This window comes from Eptatretus burgeri, chromosome 6 (genome assembly GCF_056783735.1).
Source record: "Eptatretus burgeri isolate ZD-2024b chromosome 6, Ebu_testis_v1, whole genome shotgun sequence".
In the NCBI taxonomy this organism is placed as follows: domain Eukaryota; kingdom Metazoa; phylum Chordata; class Myxini; order Myxiniformes; family Myxinidae; genus Eptatretus; species Eptatretus burgeri.
The window spans coordinates 14,314,867-14,337,190 of record NC_140966.1 but is presented as its reverse complement, the minus strand read 5'-3'; the positions used below and the strand labels follow the sequence as shown (position 1 = coordinate 14,337,190).

The 22,324-nt window shown below is 40.9% G+C and overlaps 1 protein-coding gene across 7 annotated transcripts in view; it reads right to left on the bottom strand.

The window, feature by feature from the left end:
• Nucleotides 1-7,617: 7,617 nt before the first annotated feature.
• The window catches only part of NOSIP (nitric oxide synthase interacting protein), a 124,427-nt gene continuing 109,720 nt past the window's right edge, over nucleotides 7,618-22,324 (bottom strand). For 5 of the 7 annotated variants that reach the window (XM_085884160.1, XM_085884157.1, XM_085884156.1 and 2 more), the window contains 2 exons: nucleotides 11,734-11,842; nucleotides 9,125-9,645 (listed from right to left, as the gene is read on the bottom strand). In XM_085884160.1, the coding sequence (XP_085740286.1) occupies nucleotides 9,574-9,645; nucleotides 11,734-11,842 (181 nt within the window). In that variant the 3' untranslated portion in view covers nucleotides 9,125-9,573. Of the gene's footprint in view, nucleotides 8,839-9,124; nucleotides 9,646-11,733; nucleotides 11,843-22,324 lie in introns of those variants that run through there. The other 2 variants (XM_085884162.1, XM_085884161.1) reach the window with 2 other exon arrangements.

Below are 22,324 nucleotides of genomic sequence, written 5' to 3'. Positions count from 1 at the left end.
ACACCCAAACCCACAGCACCCAACACCCACAGTACTTCAACACCCAAACCCACAGCACCCAACATCCACAGTGTTTCAACACCGAAACCCACAGCACCCAACATCCACAGTACTTCAACACCCAAACCCACAGCACCCACAGTACTTCAACACCCAAACCCACAGCACCCAACATCCACAGTGTTTCAACACCCAAACCCACAGCACCCAACACCCACAGCATCAATCTCCCCCAACACCCACAGTGCTTCAACACCCAAACCCACAGCACCCAACATCCAGTGTTTCAACACCCAAACCCACAGCCCCCAACACCCACAGTGCTTCAACACCCAAACCCACAGCACCCAACACCCACAGTGCTCCAACACCCACAGCATCAATCTCCCCCAACACCTCAGCACCCTCAACAAAAAGACACTAGACCCCGAATCATGCCTTTGTCGAACTTTGCAGAACAAAAGGCTTTATTTTCCAGCAGCTGTTCCTCTGGCTGCAGTTGTGGAATGTGTAAGCCCTTGTTCTCATGCAGTCCGTGCTTTCTTTGTAAGGAATGTTGTTCTGAAATATGAAATTAATGGACAGTTGATTGGATGATCAACAATTTATCACAACAATCCCTGACGTCACAAAACACCAATTAATGCACATATTGATCCATTGATCACCAGGCTCACTAGTTTATCCGATCTTGGGATCAAACGATTGCCTTTTCATACGAATGAGATAAACACCTGTTACCTGAATACATCTTACCTGTGAAGGCCAGAACGATACAAGCTCTGCCTATCCACAGCGGTTTCAGCAGAAACCCGGTGAGGGTCATGACGTGATGACTTTCGAAACGGGGTTAACGGCACTGAACCCTAATGGACCTACTGGGGTCGTGCCTGAGATGTGAGACCTTTTTACAAACAAGTTCGATATCAAATAAGAAAATTTATTTGAAGCCATACGTCGTCGACTCACACACCACCAATGATGGAAGTCATTTTGAGGTAACGTCGTCCTCAACCAACGTGCACCGACTGCCACCGGCTTGAAATGGAATCGATCAGGCAGTCAAGGAATCGCCGCCGAAGAGCTTACCCTTCGGAGCACTCACTGGAAGTCAGAGAGAGAGAGAGCGAGCGACGAGCTGCTCTCCAGGTCGACGGCTGCAACTGGAGGTAGATCTTCGGCTGCAACTGGAGGTAGATCTTCGGCTGCAACTGGAGGTAGATCTTCGGCTTGGGCAAATCAGATACTTTCAAGGGCTTGAAAATTCCAGGAATACTCAGCATGTGCGTTTCCCTCATTCGTTAACACGAGGACCGACTTGATCGGAAACACAAAGGAAAAAAGTAAAATTCGTTAAATGTGAACTGAAAAAAAGTTTTGTTTTGTTTATTTATTTATTTATTTTTTCAAGGGATATATTTTATCGTTTTCCAAATTGGAATTAAGTAAATAATTTAAGGAACACACTGTGAAGTGCAGATATTAATGTGTTTGAAAGTTCAGAGCAAAGTTTGTTACATTTTTCCGAACATCCATACAACCCGAACCAGAACTTCTTAAATAAGCCGACGTGAAAATCGTAAGCGTTCAAGGTTTGGGGTCGAGCTGGCCTACCCCGGGTTACTGCCATGCCAGCCAGCTCACAGGCTGAGCTGGGGGTTCCAGGGGTCTCCTCCCTTAATGTCCGTCCCAGGAAAGCGCGTGTGCGGGCGGAATGCTCTCCGCAGTACCAGCACCTGCCGCGCCTCTCGTGGGGACCCTTCACGCCAGCTGCCTTCCTTAAACAAGCCCCACACGCCGTCTTGTACATTTATTTTATCGCAGTCTCCTTGAAGGGTTCCCCAAACAAAGTTTGACTTTTGTCCCTCCTGTATTTATTGGTGGTGACTGCGAGTGCGAGCATTTTGACGACACGTCGAGGCAGCAGCGAACTGCCTGGCAACGCGTGAACCGGTGGCTTTTCTAGTGATCTGGCAGCTTACATGTGAGGTATCGACTTACACGTGAGCTATCTTAGACATTAGGTATCATCAGTGAACACGCAAACTATCTTAATCATGAAGTATCAGCTTACACACGAGCTTAGATATGAGGTATCAGCTTACATGTAAGCTATCTTAGACATGAGGTATCAGCTTACATGTGATCTTTCTTAGACATGAGGTATCAGCTTACACTCCTTACACATGAGGTATCAGCTTACACGTGAGCTATCTTAGAAATGAGGCATCAGCTTACTCATGAGCTATCTTAGACATGAGGCATCAGCTTATGTGTGAGCTTTTAGACATTAGGTATCAGCTTACACTCCTTACACATGAGCCATCTTAGACATGAGGTATCAGCTTACACGTGAGCTATCTTAGAAATGAGGCATCAGCTTACACATGAGCTCTCAGAAATGAGGTATCAGCTTACACGTGAGCTACCTTAGACATGAGGTATCGGCTTACACGTGAGCTTTCTTAGACATGATGCATCAGCTTACACTCCTTACACATGAGCCACCTTAGACATGAGGTATCACCTTACACGTGAGCTATCTTAGGAATGAGGTATCAGCTTACATGTGAGCTATCTCTGAAATGAGGTATGCTTACATGTGAGCTTTCTTAGACATGAGCTATCAGCTTACACTCCTTACACATGAGCCATCTTAGACATGAGGTATCAGCTTACACGTGAGCTATCTTAGAAATGAGGTATCCACTTACACGTGAGCTATCTTACACGAGGTATCAGCTTACACGTGAGCTATCTCCGAAATGAGGTATCAGCATACACGTGAGCTATCTCCGACATGAGGTATCAGCTTACACACGAGCTATCTTAGACATAAGGTATCAGCTTACACACAAGCTTACACATGAGGTATAAGCTTACATGCAAACTATCTTAGAGATGAGGTATCAGCTTACACGCATACTATTGCCTTACACGCAAGCTATTTTAGACATTAGGTATCATCAGCTTACACACGAGCTATGTTATACACGAGGTATCAGCTTACACACATTGGCTTACACATTAGCTATCTTTGACATTGTGTATCAGCTTACATGTGAGCCATCTTAGATATGAGGTATCAGCTGACACACACACTATCTTAGAAATTAGGTATCAGCTTCCACGCGAGCTATCTTATAAATGAGGTATCAGCTTACACGTGAGCTATCTTAGACACACGGTATCAGCTTGCACATGAGCTATCTTAAACACGAGGTATCAGCTTGCACATGACCTATCTTAAACATGAGGTATCAGCTTACACATGAGCTATCTTAGACATGAGGTATCAGCTTGAATGTGAGCTATCTTAGACACGAGGTATCAGCTTACACGTGAGCTATCTCAGACATGAGGTATCAGCTTACATGTGAGCTATCTCAGCCATAAGGTATCAGCTTACACATGAGCTATCTTAGACATAAGGTATCAGCTTACACATGAGCTATCTTAGACATGATATATTGGCTTACACACATGCTATTGACTCACACACAAGCTATCGGCTTACATGTGAGGTATAGACTTATGTGCGAGTTATAAGGTTACATGTGAGTCATCATGTTACTTGTGAGGTATCAGCCTACACGCACAATATTATCTTCGACATGGTGAGGTATCGACTTGCGTGCGAGCTATCAGGTACATGCGAGGTATCGGTTTACACCTGAGAGTTTGGCTTGTGCACGAGCTATACACTATCGGCACTTACACGCGAGTTAATTTGGAGTACACTCGAGTCAAATCAACCAAGACGGAGCTACCAGATCACACGCGAGTTAAAGCGTCTAACAGGCAAGTTATTGGCCAACACACAAGCTATCTGGCTCCGTGAGAGCAACAGCGGTTCACAAGAGCTATATTGACTTGCACACTAGTTATACAAGGTTACACGCGAGTTAAATCGGCTTACATGCGAGTCATGTTACACGTGAGCTACAATGTCCCATCTACATGCAAAATCTCGACTTGCACCAGAGCTCAATCAGCTTACGGGCGAGCAATCATCTTAGATGTGAGATGGACTTGTAAGCGAGTTATCGGATTACACGTGAGCTATCACTGCACATGCGACACACAGACTCAGACGCAAGCTTTTCGCCACCCTGCAAGCATTGAGATTTAGTATGTCTGACTTTATGCAAACTCTTGGCTTACACTTTAGCCAAAGGTTTTAGATTCGAGCTCTTAGCTTGCAATCCAATCGGGTTTCCCATTGAGCTTTCAGTTACTTGTGCCCTATCGGTCGGTTTACAGGCGAGTTGTCGGCTTGCACATAAATTGGCTTACATACTATCTATCGGCTTACTCGAAAGCTAAGTTGGGTGGGCTTACACGTGAGGTATTGGGTTACCCATGAACTATCGGCTTACAGGTGAAACGGTAGATTTTCCACGTGGTCTGGCTGTTTACACGTGTGCTATCAACTTGCATGTGAACTTTGTTTACACGTGGTCGAGCAGGTTAAACGCATTCCATCAGGTGTATACACACAGCTATGGGGCCCGTACACAAAATACGTGATGCTTTGGGGGATAGTGGCTGTTTCCCAGAGCGTGACTGTGTCACAGAGGGGATGGAGGATGTCAGAGGCTCAGAGCCACAGTCACGTGACTTCATCTTCATGGGCGCAGCCATTTTGGATTTTCCTTCACCGTGACAGGACATGACAATTTATAACGACCTTGCTTTCAGTTGAATTTGTTGAAATCATGAATTTGAAGCTACAAGGGGACAATAATGAAAAAGAGAATGCAGGAAGTTTGTAAAATTTTGAGGGAGCTGAAGGGCAACACGAACTCATTTACTGAGCCGAAAGGATGCCACCGATAAATTTGCAGAATGGATTGCAAACTGATCAAAATTTTTTTTAAAGGTGATGTTACTCTCATTCACAGTCATGTATTTTTTTTAAGGGTGGGGGTTTGGCAAAGCACCACAGGGGAAGGAAGGGAGTGTTAAAAAAGAAAAGAAAAAAAGAGCCACTGTCTTGTGTGCAGCCCCTATTGACATATTACACGTGAGCTGTGACTTTCACCTAAACTATCGGCTTACATGTGAGAAGGAAGCTGGATAAGATAGCTTTCAATTTGCAGCGAACTTGCCTTACATGCAAGCCAGCGGCTTACATGTGATTTATCAGCATAAACATGTACTTACACATAAGCTTTTGGCCAACACGCGAGGCGTTCAATATCGGTTATGTCGGCCGAGAGGCAAACGATTGGGTTTCACTTGAGCCGGAGGTTTTATACGCGAGCGCTCAACTTATGTTGAAATCATCGGTTTGCATGCCAGCTATCAGCTCACACGTGAGCTTTTGGCTTATTTGTGCTCTATTGGTCTCTACTCAAGGTATTGGTTTACATGCATATTATCTGTCGACATGTGAGCTATATGCTTACATGGGAGATATCAGTGGACAAGCAAGCTGGTGGCATTAACACTTTATCTGGCAGTATATGCACGAGTTCAGCTTACATGTGAGCTATCTTTAACATTAGTCACTACTTTACATGCGAGCCAAGGGTTTACACGTGTGAGCTTTTGGCACATGAGAGATGTCAGTTTCGATAGGATCTGTCTGCTTTCAGGTGAGCTACTGGTTTACAGCAGGCTCTCGGCTAGCATGTGATCTATTAACCTACACAAAAGCTATTGCTTTGACATGGACTTCTGATTTACATGCAAGCTATTGGCCTACATGCGAATAGACATGTAAGCTTACTTCCGCGCAACCCCCGAACTTGAGTTTTAGCGGCATACATGTGAGCTTCCAGCTTACATGGAAGCCGTCTGCTGTCACATGAGCTACCAGTTTACATGTGAGCGCGTGCGCAAGTTAATCGGCATGTGAATTACATGCGAGCTATTGGTCTACATGCATACTGATGGGGATTTTGTATGCGATCTGGCGTCTTACATGCAAGCTATTGGCCGACACGCCAGTCAGGGTCCTTTATATGTGTTGTTGCAGTATACTTGTACATTCAGGCTATGAGGCTCAGAAGTGAGGCGGCAGCTCTGTGCGCGTGCTCGGCTTAAATGTGAGCTATCATTTTTTTCACAAGACATTGGTTTACATGTGAATTACCGGCATTCAAGTGAGCTATCAGGTAATACTGCACATATGCTTTTGCAATAGCAATATGTTTACAAGCCATGCACACGTGGCATCTCGCTCTGAGCTATCGATGAACACGCAATGTATCACACGATATCTGCTTCCAACCGAGTTGTTGGCTTCCATGTGAGCTATCTTTCATTTGAGCTTCCATGTGATATTGTGGCTTACATGTGAGCTGCATTTTGCCAAAACAATTTATTTTGCCCAAAACATGACAAATAGGTGATCCCTTTTTAAGGCGAAATACCACATGCACGGTTTATTTGGTACATTTGAACCCTCACTGCAACAGAAAAAGCCTAATCTTTATTCGGCTTGGGGGATATGGACAGCACTACCTTCTGTGTCCGTCCCGTTGCCACGTTGGCATTTACAACTAAATCGCTAAGTGTATACTTTTTACGTGACGTATACCAGAGCAGGTGGGACAGATGAGTAACGTCCTCGCTGAATGCTGTTAGTGAACTAGCTGGGTATTTGTGTTGAGAATCCAATATCAACAAAGTAATGGGATATTGGAATCCCGGCGAATGGCGTATTCGGATATGTGTCGGAGAGAAGACTGAGGGTAAGGGCTGATTATAGGAAGAAGTTATCCGTTTACACGAGAGATGTAGATGGCCCCTTATCACAAGCCTAACATAAAATTGTACGTTCACGTTCACTATACCATTTGTTTACACGAAAAAAAAAATCATGAAAGCCAAAGTTGTTTCAGAACAACGTTTTTGCAAGAGTGGGAGGTTAATCAAAGACTATACTACAAAGTCCTAAGTATCTCCCTGCGGGCCTTCAAAGTGGTTGCATTGCCAGTTATTCAAACATGCAACTTACTTATCCAAAATAGGCAACAATATTGAAATTGTACAAGAGAAGCGGAACGCTAGTTTCCGAGAAATGCCTTCAGAAGATTGATAACTTATCGGTGTTGACGTCGCTTAAAACAAAATACCCATTATGTGGCAAATTCGAACCGTCATTAGGCAGCAACACGCTTGGTACTGGAATGCAATGGCCACTCTTTTTTGAAAGCCGCCTTTGTATATTTGATGTCCACCATTTAATGCTCGCAAATGGGACACCCGGCTTAACGTTTCTCCGAAAGGACGGTGCACTCGATGCAACGCCCCACCTGCGAGGCACCAAGACGACAATTTGCAGTCCGGTCTGGAATGGAACCCAGACTAGACAGTTCAGGGGCAAGTCTGCTACCTCTGACCTATCCTGTCAACCCCTTACTAAATTATAGGACAAAAAGAAAACTTGATTTAATCATTTAAAATCTATTTGATGGCCAGGGAGAGAAAAGAGGAATACAAGGATGAGCAATTACAATGAACCAAATGTATTATCTAGAAATATTACATCATTCCATCCACAATGCAACACACCAAGGATGAGGTAGGGTTGTGGGGGTGGTGGGGCGGGACAGGGGAGGGCAGACTCGGCACACCATTAATCCTGATACGAAAATGAAGTCCTCCTTTTCAGTTGGTACTTTATGACTCACAGAATACAGATAATGAAGAAGAAGAAGAAAAACCTCCGCAGTTCCTTTTAAAGCCAAATCTGGAGCCATATACCATCGATGCACACGAAAAAGAATTCCAGTGGATTCCAAACTCACTTGAATGGATAAAGAGGACCATTTGTTATCGAGAGACTCAAAAAAGGTTTTAATGTGTTATACTATTGCTACAATCACAAGTGTTAACTATATGCAGTGCATCAACCTTAAATGATATACAATTTAGAAATCATATGTGCCAATTCATCAAAATAAAAAATTACAACGTTTTACCAAAATACATGTAGCACAATGAGAATGAGTCACAACAGTTTTTCTCCCAGACTCGTCTACATAGGTTTAAGAGTAACACCTGTACTGTTTGCAGGGAAGACCTTGACACAGGTTAAAGAGCTTTGGATTCTGGCAACTTCGGTGTGTGCAGCTGGGGCTAGTAGCAGTCGTCAAACTGGAAGCCAAACAGATTGGATGGTTCGTCGACGTGTGAATAAGGCACCCGTCGAAGAGGCCTTACGGCCTGTAATGCAAGGGGAAAACGAAGCACTTTGAACTTGGCTGCAGTACCATGAAATGGAGAAGCCGGTCCTGCTGCCAGCATTAAACTCTCCCATGATGAGGTTGGAATGGATATCTGGCCACGTGCTCCAGAAATGCATGGAAAGGTTGGGTACAAAGTGGAGGATGGCTGAGATGTTGAGCACAACCTTGGATACACTTATATTTACTTTATTAAACTGGTTGGACTCAAAACGTTTGGTGTATAAATAGTACCTCAATTGATTTAAGTGATAATAAAACAATGCCTTCACCCACAAACAAATTTGTGCCACTCCAGGATGGTGCCTGCACTTGTCTGCACACACTAGCATGGCTACACAAACCTACTGGAAGAATAAAAATAAAAATTGCCCACAGTGGAACACGTCTGTTTTTCTTGCTCTGTGTAGTGCGGTTCCATTGACTCTGACATTACTGCAGATGTGTCATCAACTGGACTGCTTAAATGTCAATTGGTGAACTTGCTCGTCCAGCCATTTGGCTTTGGCAATCATGTTGGGCAGCCACCAAAAAGAACAAATACAACAACTTTACTCATGACTGCCACTTGCTACCATGCTCCATGTTTTTTCCTTGATGTACCTCAAGAGTACAGCCATCTTCTTTTTTTTTAAAGACCCTGTAATGTCACACATTTGCCACTGTCAATGCTACTTCCTGGTTCACCAAAAACACACAACTGAAAAATCAGTATTGAAGTTCTATACTGTATATCTTAACTAAATATTAGCAAACAATAGTAAAAGACCTCCTCTTGCACTCAACAAATGCAGCTTTTTTTAAAATATGAGTTGCATTGTATAGATTTCAGTGGCCATGATGACATTCTCAACTGCTGCAGTAGTTACTTTTTTTTCTGGTTTACAAAGAGCCCGAAATAACTCGAACCAAAGATGACAACGAAATGTGTCAAAAACATTTTACTGAGCACAACTGCATAAGCCTTGCCCATGTTCCAGTAACGACAGTAGTTACTTTTTTTCTGGTTTACAAAGAGCCCGAAATAACTCAAACCAAAGATGACAACGAAATGTGTCAAAAACATTTTACTGAGCACAACTGCATAAGCCTTGCCCATGTTCCAGTAACGACAGGTTCCAAACCTGTTAGTGGAGAGAAAACGTATCTAATGTAATCCCATAGTTCCATATTGTCACATTTTCATAAAGCGATTTATACCACTCTACTAACTGTTCATCAAAATATTCTGTGCAGGATTGGACTTGCTGTCATTTTTGCAAAACAAAGCAAAATAAGCATTGCTACAAAAGAAACGAACAAACAACAAAGCCCCTTAATCTGTGTTGCGGAAGAGATCTGACCATGTGTTGTCTTTATTGGGTCACCACAAGTGTTAGGCCATCATGACTGGCCTGGATTCTTTAGCTTCCAGCTTCACTCCTGCACCCACGAACCCTGTACCTCCCTGGAACACAAGAAGCAACACACCATTTATATAGGATGACGGAGAGCAAATCCATACAAGATAAATAATTGCAGTTGGAGTACGTGGTCAAACTTTGGTGAACAGAGGCATTGTGTTTGAGGAGCCCAAAAACAATCCGTTTATCAATTTTTCTTTTTGCTCCCTCTTTTATAGAATAAACCAAACTCTCAATCTATGATGGTGTAACACCCTCGCAATGATATAAACACGGTGCTCTGGAATAGTTCTCGGATGGAATGAAGCAAGTTCTAAACAAGTGCTCATCGGCTCCAGTGGCTGCGTGCCTGTGATGGATCATACACGGAGGCAATTTAAAATACAGACACTGCTATTTAAATCAAACGGTTTAAAGAAAAACATCACTGAGGGAAATGCTTGACTCTAGAAAAATGGCCAAAATGGAACCCACCCCAAAGAAAATCAAATAATCGAAGTATAAGAATCTGAAGGAGCATCGTACACCGAGAGCCAAGATAAAAGGACTCCAAAAGTGCTGTGCAAAAATTAAAGCTCGAATAAACAGGGTACGGGCAAAACCGGAAAAAGGAAGTACATGTACAAGTTTGTAAATCGTCATTTTGTTGCTGCTGGAGGCGGTGAGGAACATACATTTGTGAGATGCACACAATGCATGCATTCATTTTGTTATGTGCAAAGTTTCATGGGAAAGTCTTTATTCCTTGTGAGGGAAAAAAGAAAGATGTTTTCTTGTGAGGACGATGACTGTTACGTTGTAGGCAGAATGTTGGCAGCGAAACCACTATGTCCCGTACCTCCCCGTGAACCACCCGTTCGTCTCCTTTGCAACTCTTTAGCCCTTACACTTACAAATACAATCCATGTAATCAGGTGTTTATTATAATAATAATAATAATAATAATAATAATAATAATAATAAAGAAAAGTTTAAACTTCTGTCCATAATAATTAAGACCAACACACATGATATTACAATCGGATGCATTTTTGAAGTTCGAGTCAGTTCAACATTAGGAAGACATGACTGATGAACATTTAAAGATAAATAAACTAATTTTGACTTGCAACTGAAATATTGCCTTCACAAGACGTTGACAACATTAAATAATGAAAATAGATTAATTTTTTTTTTCATCAGGCAGACTTTTAAATTGAAAAATAATCCACTTTCGTTGAAAACTTCATTTGATCTCTTGCTATCACTTAATAAAAGTCTAACAAAATAAAGAAGAATTTAATAAGGAGGTGTCAGAGCAGACATCACATGAGCCGGAGGTTCAGATGGGAACATAACCAAGCCGACCCGTGTTTTACCGCAATAAAACAAACATTCAGAGATCGTGCGCATTTCACTTTCACAAGTTGGATAAGTAATCTCGAAAAATTGCAATTTTACATGATGTACCAAGAAGACTAAAAAAAATAGTTTTGTGAAACATTTTTGTGCCTGTGAACTTTAAGGTAAAATGCAAAGAATGAATACAACAAGAATAATTTGAGGAATATCAGGCAAGAGAAAGGATATGATGTTTGATGCTCTACTCCCGCATTCTTAAACAAGCGGTTGATAATATCCATTCGCCGAGTCGGGCATTATCCATAAGACATCAATCATATCAAAGACGATGCAAGGAGAGGATAGCCGAGTCAAAGTGAGACCCGTGGCACCATTTGTTGGACCTGAAGCTCGCTAACTAGGCAGCAAACTGAATTCCAACACCAGGCCCATCAATCTTCTCCGATAGTGTGGAAGGTCAAAGCGCCGGCGAATCCACAGATACCTCGTGCCAAAGAAAACCATCACTACCAATGCAATGTGGCAGATATTTTGGTGCTGGACTGTTTATCAGCTCAGAAGCTCAAATTAACAACTCCTGCAAGTCCTTTGTTGTCTAAGGAACTTGGAAAAATTATAATGTTTCGATGATACAAGGAGGTATTTTGCTTTTGCCGATTAAATATCTATTCAATATATTTTAGGTTTTTTTTAGGAGTTCAGAAGTGAGAAGAAAGGTGTTTATAGAAAAGTGTGAGAGTGGGGAGAGGAGGAGGAAGAGTGGGAGATGAAGGGGTGTGAGTGAAGCTCACCCTTTGTAACAAAATAATGTCCTTTTCAGTGAGCTTTTCACCAGAGATCGGATCCACCATGTCCTTCCTGATAATCTTTTCTATGCACTCCACAGTCACGACAGAACCCCTGCACCCACACAAGCACAGCAGCATCCAGTGAGGAGGAAGAAGCCCACATAATGTGTCTTTTTCAGAATCGGGAAATCTTTTGAACCATGGTAAAAACTTTCGATACAAGGTAAACAATATAACAGAATCTCCGTTATGTAACCATTTTGTCACGTGTGAAAGATTTGCAAACACAACAAAGTGGCATTGTTATCTTGATCCGCAAAACAATACTTGCAGAAAAGCCCATAGAAACATGGCTGAGATAAACCCCCGTCTCTCTCTCTCCAAGAGATCAACCAGGCAGTCTGGCAGGAAAATATAACACTATCACGTGCACAACCGCTTGGTTATTTCCCCCTCTTCTCCCCCCACTACTCAGTTTTTCCCCTCCCTTCATCGCTCTGGTAAAGCAGATTTACAGTATCACCCAATTCACCACACAGAAAGCCAAGGCTCTTCCAATGTACCCCACACCCCAAACCCTTCACTTCCACCCCCACTGCATCCCTCTCCATTGAGGCAGTTCTCGCACACCCCCGACCAGATAAAATCTGTAAAAACCCGGTCCGTCTTGCCAGGTCAATCCTGCATTTTGTCATGGCTGGCAGATGTGCTCATTGCTGGATAGGATGTCACGGCAACATTTCAGAGCACAAGCTATAATGGCGCGAGCACACTGCCAGGCAGGTGTTCAACACACCACATGATGAACACAAATTGCCTACGATTATATCAAGTGGTAGACAAATCCTCCATGATCAGACGTTGTAAAAACACATGTTCAGTGCGTGGAACAAATAAACCTCGTGATAACATCCGTCAAAAACTAGCAATCAACAAACAAGCAGCACTACCCCTTTGCTTAACTTAGTGAACTACCAACCAGCAAAAGGATGGATTTATCATCACATCTGTGCACGAGTAATACCGATGAAAGGTTGTTTTATTTTTCAGCATGATTATTCATGAACAATTAATAATTTGTTATTTTAGAAATTCCTCCACATAGCATTAACTAAATTCTGTTACCAAGTGAGTATTAAAGTGAAATACTGTAAAATGGGGAGAGGGGGATGAGATGCCAGAAGAACAGAATGTGCCAATGCAACATCCTACAAAGCAGGCCCATTCACCTGAGATAAAAGAAAGGCTAAAATGCACAAGTAAGGTTTTTACTTTATTTTAAAGGAGTTGCAAAAGTGTTACAAGCTTATAAACGCTCCCCAATGGCACTCAGTTTCTTAAAAGGATTGAAAATTAGTATGCACTTACAGGGATAATAAACAAAAGAAACAGAACATTTACTGGATGTCAGCTCAAGGAAAAGAGGGACTTGCTTACAGATCAGAATATATTCCTCAAGTGTGGTGACCAAGCTCAAGAAGTTTGGGTTTAACTAACTCATGTTAACTAGTTAACATAATAACTAACTATTTAACTCATGTTAACTTCACCCTTCACTCCGCCCACTATACTCCTTCCACTTACACTTCACTACACCTTCACCCAACGCTGGGAGTGGCACATTGGATTTGTTGATATGGCATACCTACAATGGCATATTATTTTGTCCAAGTACTGCTAAATTAGAACTTTTTACAAGTGCCAAGAAAGCGATTTGTGTTCCGCAGTGTGCAAGTATATAATTCAACTGAAATTAAAGAAAGATTTTAAAGGTTGTAGAAACAAAAACGTTTTCGGAAATTTATCGGTCTTTTACACCAATTTATTTAGCACGTTACACGAGTTATTTGTGCTTGTTGTTTGTGTCCTTTACGACATCCTTTAAAACAGTAAGTTTCCTGGTTGGAATGATTTTCAATTTTGTTTGACTGCCAGACAGACTGAAGCAATTCTTTTACTCCTCTGTGTGTATGCGTGCTTGGGACGAGATTCCGTACAATTTTGAGAATTCAGAGCCAAATTATTGATAAACTGCAGGGTCGTCTTCAAAATATAACATTCATTTGAAATCAAAATTATTCCTCTATCATAGACTGACGTCTGTGGACAGACAGAAAGTGAACCAATTGCTTCACCTCACTTTTCATATTGCTTGGGGTAACAATGGGTACTGGGGTATAAATAAAGATGAAGAAGACCTGGGTAAAAATCTTGGGTGACCTGGGTAAAAGGTGAATTCTGGGACGATAATATTGCAAAAAAAAAAATCAACATTACATGATTGAAAGGTACACCTGGCTGATCTAAACATACTGATAATCTGCCATACAAGCAGGCCGTGTGAAACAAGAAAAACATGGAATGCTTTCAAATTAACGTGATGCACGAGACATACAGCTGACTCTCATCAAATCAAACACTACACAGTATAAATATTCTGAAAATCATTGAAATTCACAAAAATTGAGAATATATTTTACCTTTCCCCCCAGCCTGGCAGAGACAGGATGATGAGTGTGATATTCTTGTTATGCTATAAACCAATGCAATTTGAGACTATTCAGAACAAAACAACTGTTCGAATACAGTATAAAGGCCACCGCGAGTATGTCACATGCAGTGCAATATCGTGAGCGTCAGATAAATGGGCATATGCCATACAGTGTACTACGAAATACGATACCAATTTGTACTGTATCACAAAGCAAAGCACAACAGAAATGCACTTCATTTAGCCATCTGGCATTTTTGGAACCCAGAGTGGGGTGCACTGTAAAGCATCATTCAAAACTTCCCGTCCATTGACCCAGACTACAGACGGTTACAATCTGCAAGATTGAAATGGTGGTGAAAGAGACAGCGAAACGTGAGTAATGAACGTATCGATTTTGCTGCAAAGTTCTCAGCAAATTGCTGCCAACGTTTTGATAAAACAGTAGCACTAAAGGAAAATGTCAACTGTGCAAAAAATGAAAAAGAGCCTCCTGCCAAAAATTATGGACATGAACATGGAGGAAATATTCAGGAAAGTTCAAAGAAGGATATCATGCACACTGGAAACCTGAATGAATCTATTCAGTAAATATGGAACAAAGGTGCAGAGGTAATACAATGTCATGTGTCCATGAGGAATGGACATACATCGTGTTCCTAATTTTGAACCGATTCCAATGCAATTAAATAAAACTTGAGGAAGACTAATAAGAAAACAAATTTATGTAATTGAAGTACAGTACAGACATTGCTTCTTCTTGTTCTTCTTTTTCGAGACAACACATGGCTGAGGGGTGGCATCATTTGCTGGGTGCATGGCTGCGCTATTGATGTAATGCCCCCTATGGGTTTGAACAGGAATTTGTAATTTGGTCATGGTGCCAACTATCTTACTATAATTCACCAAATGTCCATCCGTCTGTTCCCAGGTACTGCAAAAACGGCTGAACCAATCGCAACCATTTTGGGGTGTGTAATCCTGGGACCCCATGGATTAAAACAGGCATTAAAATGACCCCCTTCACGGCTCCCGTAGGGAGCAGGTGCTTCGAGTTGGTATAATGACATGGATAAAACAATGCTTTAAACATAATAGTGGTAAACACAGTGCTGGACAAGGCAGTATTCATGTTAAGTTAAACTTCATCACTCAGTAACAAGGGTCGCCTCAGTATACGTGCAGTACTGACCCCAACGCTAACCTTTTGCTTATCCTAACAGGAATCGTAACCCTAACCATAATCCTCATGCTAATTCCAGTGGAGACTAACAAGGCTAACCTCAACACAATGCAATACTAACACCAAGGCTAACCCCTTCACCAATTACAGCAGTTAGATCAAGTCTACACAATTTCACATGATCAGTGCCTGCTTATTTGTTGTTGCCATGGTAGTCATTATATTTACTCAGCATGTTGTCATTAATCTATAATAATAAATGTCAGTGTGTGTCAGTCTGTCCATCCATCTCCTCCATAACTCCAAAACCATGAAATCTAGCAGTCCCAGACTTTGCATGAATACTATGGGAACTCCGTGGTAGTGCATGAATGAAAATTGGGTGTTTGGGTTAATTTAAACACCCCCTTTGAAGATAAATAATGGCCTTATTTAATTATCCCTTATCAAGGCATCATCCTTGGCTAGCCATCTGTCAGCTTGTCAGGGGTCTTAATTCGCCATTTTGTTTGACCTGCTCAACAGTGCCTCGCCTTGGAACAGGCTGCAACAGTTTCTTAATGATAAAGCGCCCAATTTTTTTTTTTTCACTTTCCTCACTCTTACTATAATTTCACGATCATCGAATGCCTCATCTTCATACCTACAAATCACTGGATACATTGCAATGCTTATAAACACCTGGAGACGCCAGCGTTAATGGTTTTAGTTCATTTCCGCAAATGTGATAAGCTCTAGAATCTCTTAACCCAAGTCAAATTTCAAATTTTGACTGCTTAAAAAAAAGTGTTCATTTGTCCAATTCAGACATTGTTTGACATTCCGGGCGTCTCCGAGTGTTTGTGGCTTTATTTAATTTCCACACAAGCGATAACCTCTACAATCTTTTCACCTGGATGAGCCGAATTTCAAAATTTAAACTGCCAAGTTGATCTTGGCAGCAGTTCTGACTGCTAAAAAAAGTGGTCATTTGTCTAATTCGAACATTGTTTAACATTCTGGGTATCTCTGGATGATGTTTGTTTATAACCAATCGCTAGTTGCTTGCCAAACCAGCACAGTCATATTAAACACCGTCCAGAGATGACCGGAGTGTTAATGTGCGAATTGGAAAAATGAACACTGTTTTTTTTTAGCAGTTGGAACTGCTGCTACGGTCAATTCCGCATTTTAAATTTTGAAATTCGGCTCAGGTGAAGAGATTCTTGAGCTTATTGAATTTCAGCTGTAATGCTTATAAATGTCCAGAGAGTTGCATTCACACATTATTTGATACTGGGGACAGTGGTTATCGCCGAACGTGTCCGGCCTATAGTTATCTCTGGATGTGTCCGGCCTATAGTTATCTCCGAATGTGTCCGGACTGTGGTTATCTCCGGATGTGTCCCGACGGTGTATGGCTCCGGACATGTCTGAACGGTGCTTATCTCCGAGCGGTGTTTGTCTACAGACAATGTTTATCTCCAGGCGGTGTTTATAGTATGACTGGTAGAAAATATATTTCAGAAATTATTTTGTTTCCATCTTCACTGTTGTTTTATGCAGAATCATTTTGAGGAGAGGGCACGAATCATAATTAACGCTTCACCGCATGTCTGTCTTCGCTTCCCCCACCCCTCCCCGCCCTGCCCCACCTCTTCTTGCTCCCCCTCTCCTCTCACTTTCCCCCTCCCCTCCTCACTCTCCTCCTCTCTCTCTCCCCCACCTCTTTCACCCCCCCCGCCTCTTCATATTCTCGTCAGCAAAGTGACGGGTGGTATTTGCTAGTAAGTAATAATAAAGAGAAATTGGACTGCTGTAAGGTCGAGGCAGTGTAATATAGTAAAGTGCTGTGTTCAAAGATAAGTGCAGAAATGCATTGCAGTTTTTTTTAAACCAACCTTCTTCATCCTTTGGAAGATGCGACAACTGCATTCAATGTTTGCAAAAGTTTTGTTTTTGAATACAGCAGACAGACATCTATTGTGAACAGGTGGAAATTTTGTGTGGAGTCCCATTCTTTATTCTTAATCATCATTCCATGGTATAGGGTCCTTGTATGAATCTTTGTCAAAGAGAAACATGGTTGGCTCTTTAAGCTTCACAGAAATGAGGTAAATTAAAGTAAAGCCGAAACGAGGATGCTTGTTGGTGTGATATTGGAGGCAAAAATCCCCCTATCATTATGTCTTGGTCAACCAAGCATGGATACTACAGGCTTGCTGCTCGAGTTTTAATTGTTGGTGAAAAAAAAAAACCCCACAGATCCACCAAGATGTCATGTGTAACCAACCATATTCCTCAAAAATACTTATGGCCACGCAATAAAATACTGGCACTCAAAGGAAATCGCATCAAAATTGTTCAAAACTCCTGTCTGTTGACCCAGATTAGTGATATTTATTTCAGCAAATTTAATGAGGTCTAGGCTACAATGGGATCTGCTGAAACCGCAGAAAGCCACAAGGGACATCTTGGTCAATGGATAAGAATATGTATGACACAGAAGATCAATCGTAGGTTTGTCCTGTGGATATCTCTATCAATCGCAATCCTTAATAATGGCATAATCAAAATCTCTACCAAATCCATAACAAACAAACAAACAAACAAAATTTGGTTAAACAAGTGTTTTTAAGTGTTTGTATGTCCAATGTCATCGCGAGTTATCATCATTTTCATCTATATATTAAAGTATCCAAATTTCTCCGTCCAGCCCTCTGTAACCCATTTTTCACTGGGACGTCATTACTGCGTTACTTCTGGGACGTCATTATGTCTAGTGCTAGGCTAGGCCTCTATCCGTGGAGACCTAACCCAGTGCACATCATCCCGGTGTCCAGCATTCATCCATTCCATCACTTCGCTGGCGGTAGTTGAACACCATAACCCATATATCTGACTATCTGTCGTGTATAGGCGACGGGCTGAATGGCAGACGCTCGGTGTCAGGATGACTAATTTAGTAAGATGGCGGTGTAGTAAGATGGCATTATATCCAGCGCTAGGCAAGGCCAGGCTAGGCCTTTACAGCGGTGTATTCTTCATGACTCAATGAGAATTGCATTTTGCAACTTGAAAAAAAAAAATGCATGTGTGCGTTATACTGAAATTAAAGCTGGGTTGTTAGCTGTAAACAAAATGTTTCTGTAATTAAAAAAAATGCAAATATTGACTGTCAATAAATTGTATTACTGATACAAGTTATGTCGTTCAACTACCACTAGCTAAGCGACAGCTTCAATACTTGCACTTTATAAAGTTTTCTACAACTGTCGATACGAATTATCCTTTTTCACAAATAGGAATTAATACAAATGTAATTACAAAACAAGCTCAAATGCCACATTAAATTATTATTAAATTGTTTTTAAATTTAAATTAAATTGTTTAAATTAAATCAAACCACATTAAATTGTTTTTAAAGCTTCAAAAGACTATGGTTATAAAAGAGGTTTGAATGCTTTGAAAAATTAAACATCCCTCCAGCTGGCATATTATTTTCTAGATGACTATGAAACAACCTACTGCTTCACTTCATTATGTGCGACGGCAGCTTGGTGTGAAGACACAAACAATTGAAATGCGGAACTGTAGTGCAACTATTGTCAAACACACCAACAAAATCTTTTGACAGGTGTCAGCAAAAACATTTCCACATTTTCTTAAACCGAACATCTCATCCCCTTCTTGCCGGGCAAGCCTTATTGGAAACACATTGGCAAAGCATGCTTCATAATAAAGTCCAGCTTTCTCTAATATCTACACAAATCTTCCTGACACAACATCATCACAAATATTCAGTTTAGTCCACCTGCAAAATACACCCTAATTCATACAGCTTGCCAAAATTGCTCTTGCATCAAGATTGTTGTGGTGCAGAAGAAGTGTGTCGAACCCTATACGCTATATACTCGTTTCAGAGCTCTTCTCAACAAGCCACAAAAGCATTATAAAAAGGATGCTGGAAAAGAAAATATGAGACTCCCTTTGGCATTTCTACACTAATCCAGCTTTCCTCTCTGTTGCCACCCTCATGCATCTTGCGTTTCCTCCAAATCCTTATGGGAGCAACCTTTGAGACCCAGACAAAGATGGTCCAAGGAAGCGCATGGTAGGTTGGGATCAAAGGCTAATGGGTGTGAGAGCCTAGATGAAGCAAGCTTGGAATGAAATGGAACCCAGGATACATTACAACTCTCAGACAGAATGGCATCCTTGTAGGATGGCATAACCCTTCACGCTTTGACAATGAAACATCAGTTACATCATAAGAGTGTAGTTTGACTCCTAATCTGATCACCATCTGACCAAAAACTCTGTACATCTGTACTTGGTGATTGCTAATATGTAGGCCAGCTTCTGACTGATAGGAAATCCTAGCCAATTTCAAAACTAGCTCATATCAGCAACGCAAGGCCATAGTTGAATACAGGCTGGTGCATGACCTGATGACAATGTCTCTTCTTCCAACAACAAACGACCTGCGTCTTTGCTGGAATTCATTCAGAAAAGCACTCTGCCTGTGACGGTGATTAAACCATGGTCCATACTGGTCGTTCCTGCATCTTGTCATGGTGTGCACAACCTCAGCTGGCTTACTCACCAAACTTTGGAATGAAAAATGTTTTGCTGACTGATGGTTATGAATCCAGCAACAGCATGGAGAAAAGGGGTCTAGGAGCAAAAACAGAGGTTGAGTTTCCCTTCAATTTTAGAAACAAACATTATAGCAAGGCATTTTTATGATTACTGGTCAAAATATTTGAATTTATACAACCAACCATTCAACATCCTTTCAAAAAGTAAATAAATAGACAAGCAATATATATATATATATATATATAACAAGAATAACTATACCCTGAGTGATGCCAAACTGGCTTCCAATACTCATTGTAAAGTTCTCAAAAGAGAACAATTAGATGTTTAAAGATATACCATAATGCCCTGTATATTAAAATAAATAAATAAAACAGGCACAGGATTATAGATCCAGAAAAAAAAGGCTCAGTATATTACAGTTGAAAATATATGGCAACCAAACCTGTAACTAAAGTAAAACACTTCAGAGTGCAAATAATACAATTTATGCCGGTAAAAGATTTTCTGCTAAGGACCACCCATTCATTATCCTTCCCAAGGTATACTTGACAAGAGCTACACAGGCTGTTCATTTAAACTAAGCCTGAAACCAAGAATGTACCCTTTCTTATACAAACGGTGACTTCTGCTGAACGGGCAAGCATGCTCCATAAATTTCCCAAATGCTGCAATGCGCTCTACCGGCAACACCGTGGGACCTGCAGCACAATGTTGATGCGAATCGTAGTACCAATAATACCTAATACTGTAGCTTAAAGGACAAAAGAAAGTGACAGGAAAATTGCTGATAACAAACAGAGACAAGGCCACATGAAGCAGGATCCAGAGAACAAGTGAATCTCAATTGAGGATTTTGACACTGACCTGGATCCAGAGTAGGTGAATGGACCATCCATTATTTGATGCTTGTTTGGAGTTCATTAGGAACTTTTCTTCAAGTAAGCAAAACTATGCAAACATAGGTAAGATGGATCATAACAGTTAAGCACAACCTGCTCAGTATATGACTGACAAGGAACAATGATAAGAAGGACTCATCTGAATGAAGCACATAGTAGCGGAAATCCCAATAAGAGGCCTCAAGGAAGTGGAGTGAGGAATATGGAGGGGAGATGTTGGTCAGATGAAATAAATAAAAAAAACATGATGGATTGTTAAAGGTTTGTGAATACAACAACATATAATTCATTTCTTAATAAATAAATTAAAAAAAAACAATGAGGAATCTATATGTATGGCTAAAACAATAGCCCGGGGGCCAGTGGGACCTACCTTGCACCCCCCCCCCCCCGCGACAATTTTTCACTGATACCACAGTGTTCATATATTTCCCAAGTATCAGAAAAAAGATGTTCCCAGAAAAATAACTCATTTGCACTATGCTTTATTAAGCTGTTTCCATGGCAACCAATCAAAAATAGACGAATCTCACAAAGATTGGCAAAATGTCAATATCTCTGTCAAATATAAACATAAAATCACAAAATTGGTATCAAATTAAAGCTTATATATTTACGTATTAAAATATATTTTGTTTATGCTAATTAGCTCATTTGCGTATTAATTAACTTTGACTTCAAGACAATAATTCCCACAAAAATGAAAGAATTTCCATTTTCTTTCCTTGTAAAGACCAAACATGTCAGTTTTTTGTCAAAAAAAACATTACTTAAGTGTTGCCAGTTGTATGGTTCACTGTGTCATGCCGTGGGAATTGCGTGCCAAAAGCGATTTTATTGTTTAAATGCCATCTATAGGGTGTTAATAAACAGAAAAACTTGGGTGGCAATTTTACTTTTGGGAATTTGGGTTTTTGTGGGGGCTTAAACGGGGGTACGGTCATTTCGCAATTTATCGCCCGAAATGAAAGCGCGAGTATTGTTATAACTATTTTTATTATCTTTTAAAATATTAATAGGAATATTATGAAAAAAAAATCAGGTGTCTTCCTCATATCATCATTCATTTATATACCAAATATTTAGTTGATATCCTGAATAATTATTGATGAGATTATTTGTACATGCAGAGTATGTGAACCACGATATCCGCATTCTTTGAACCAGGTTAAGATTTTGTCCATTTCAGCACCTTTGATTGTCTCCTACTATAAAACAATTCTAACTTAATATATGTACAATAAATGAATGCTAGGCCTAATCGATGATGGTAACGTAGCAATATTTTATGAAGTATCTTCTTCCCAGATAAGTATCCAATGCAAAAATAAGTCATCCGTGACTAGAAGATTTTAACAACCTCAGCACCAGTTAGTGTCAGGAATTACTTTTCCTTTGCTACATTATTTAGGCATATACTGTGATATTTACACAATA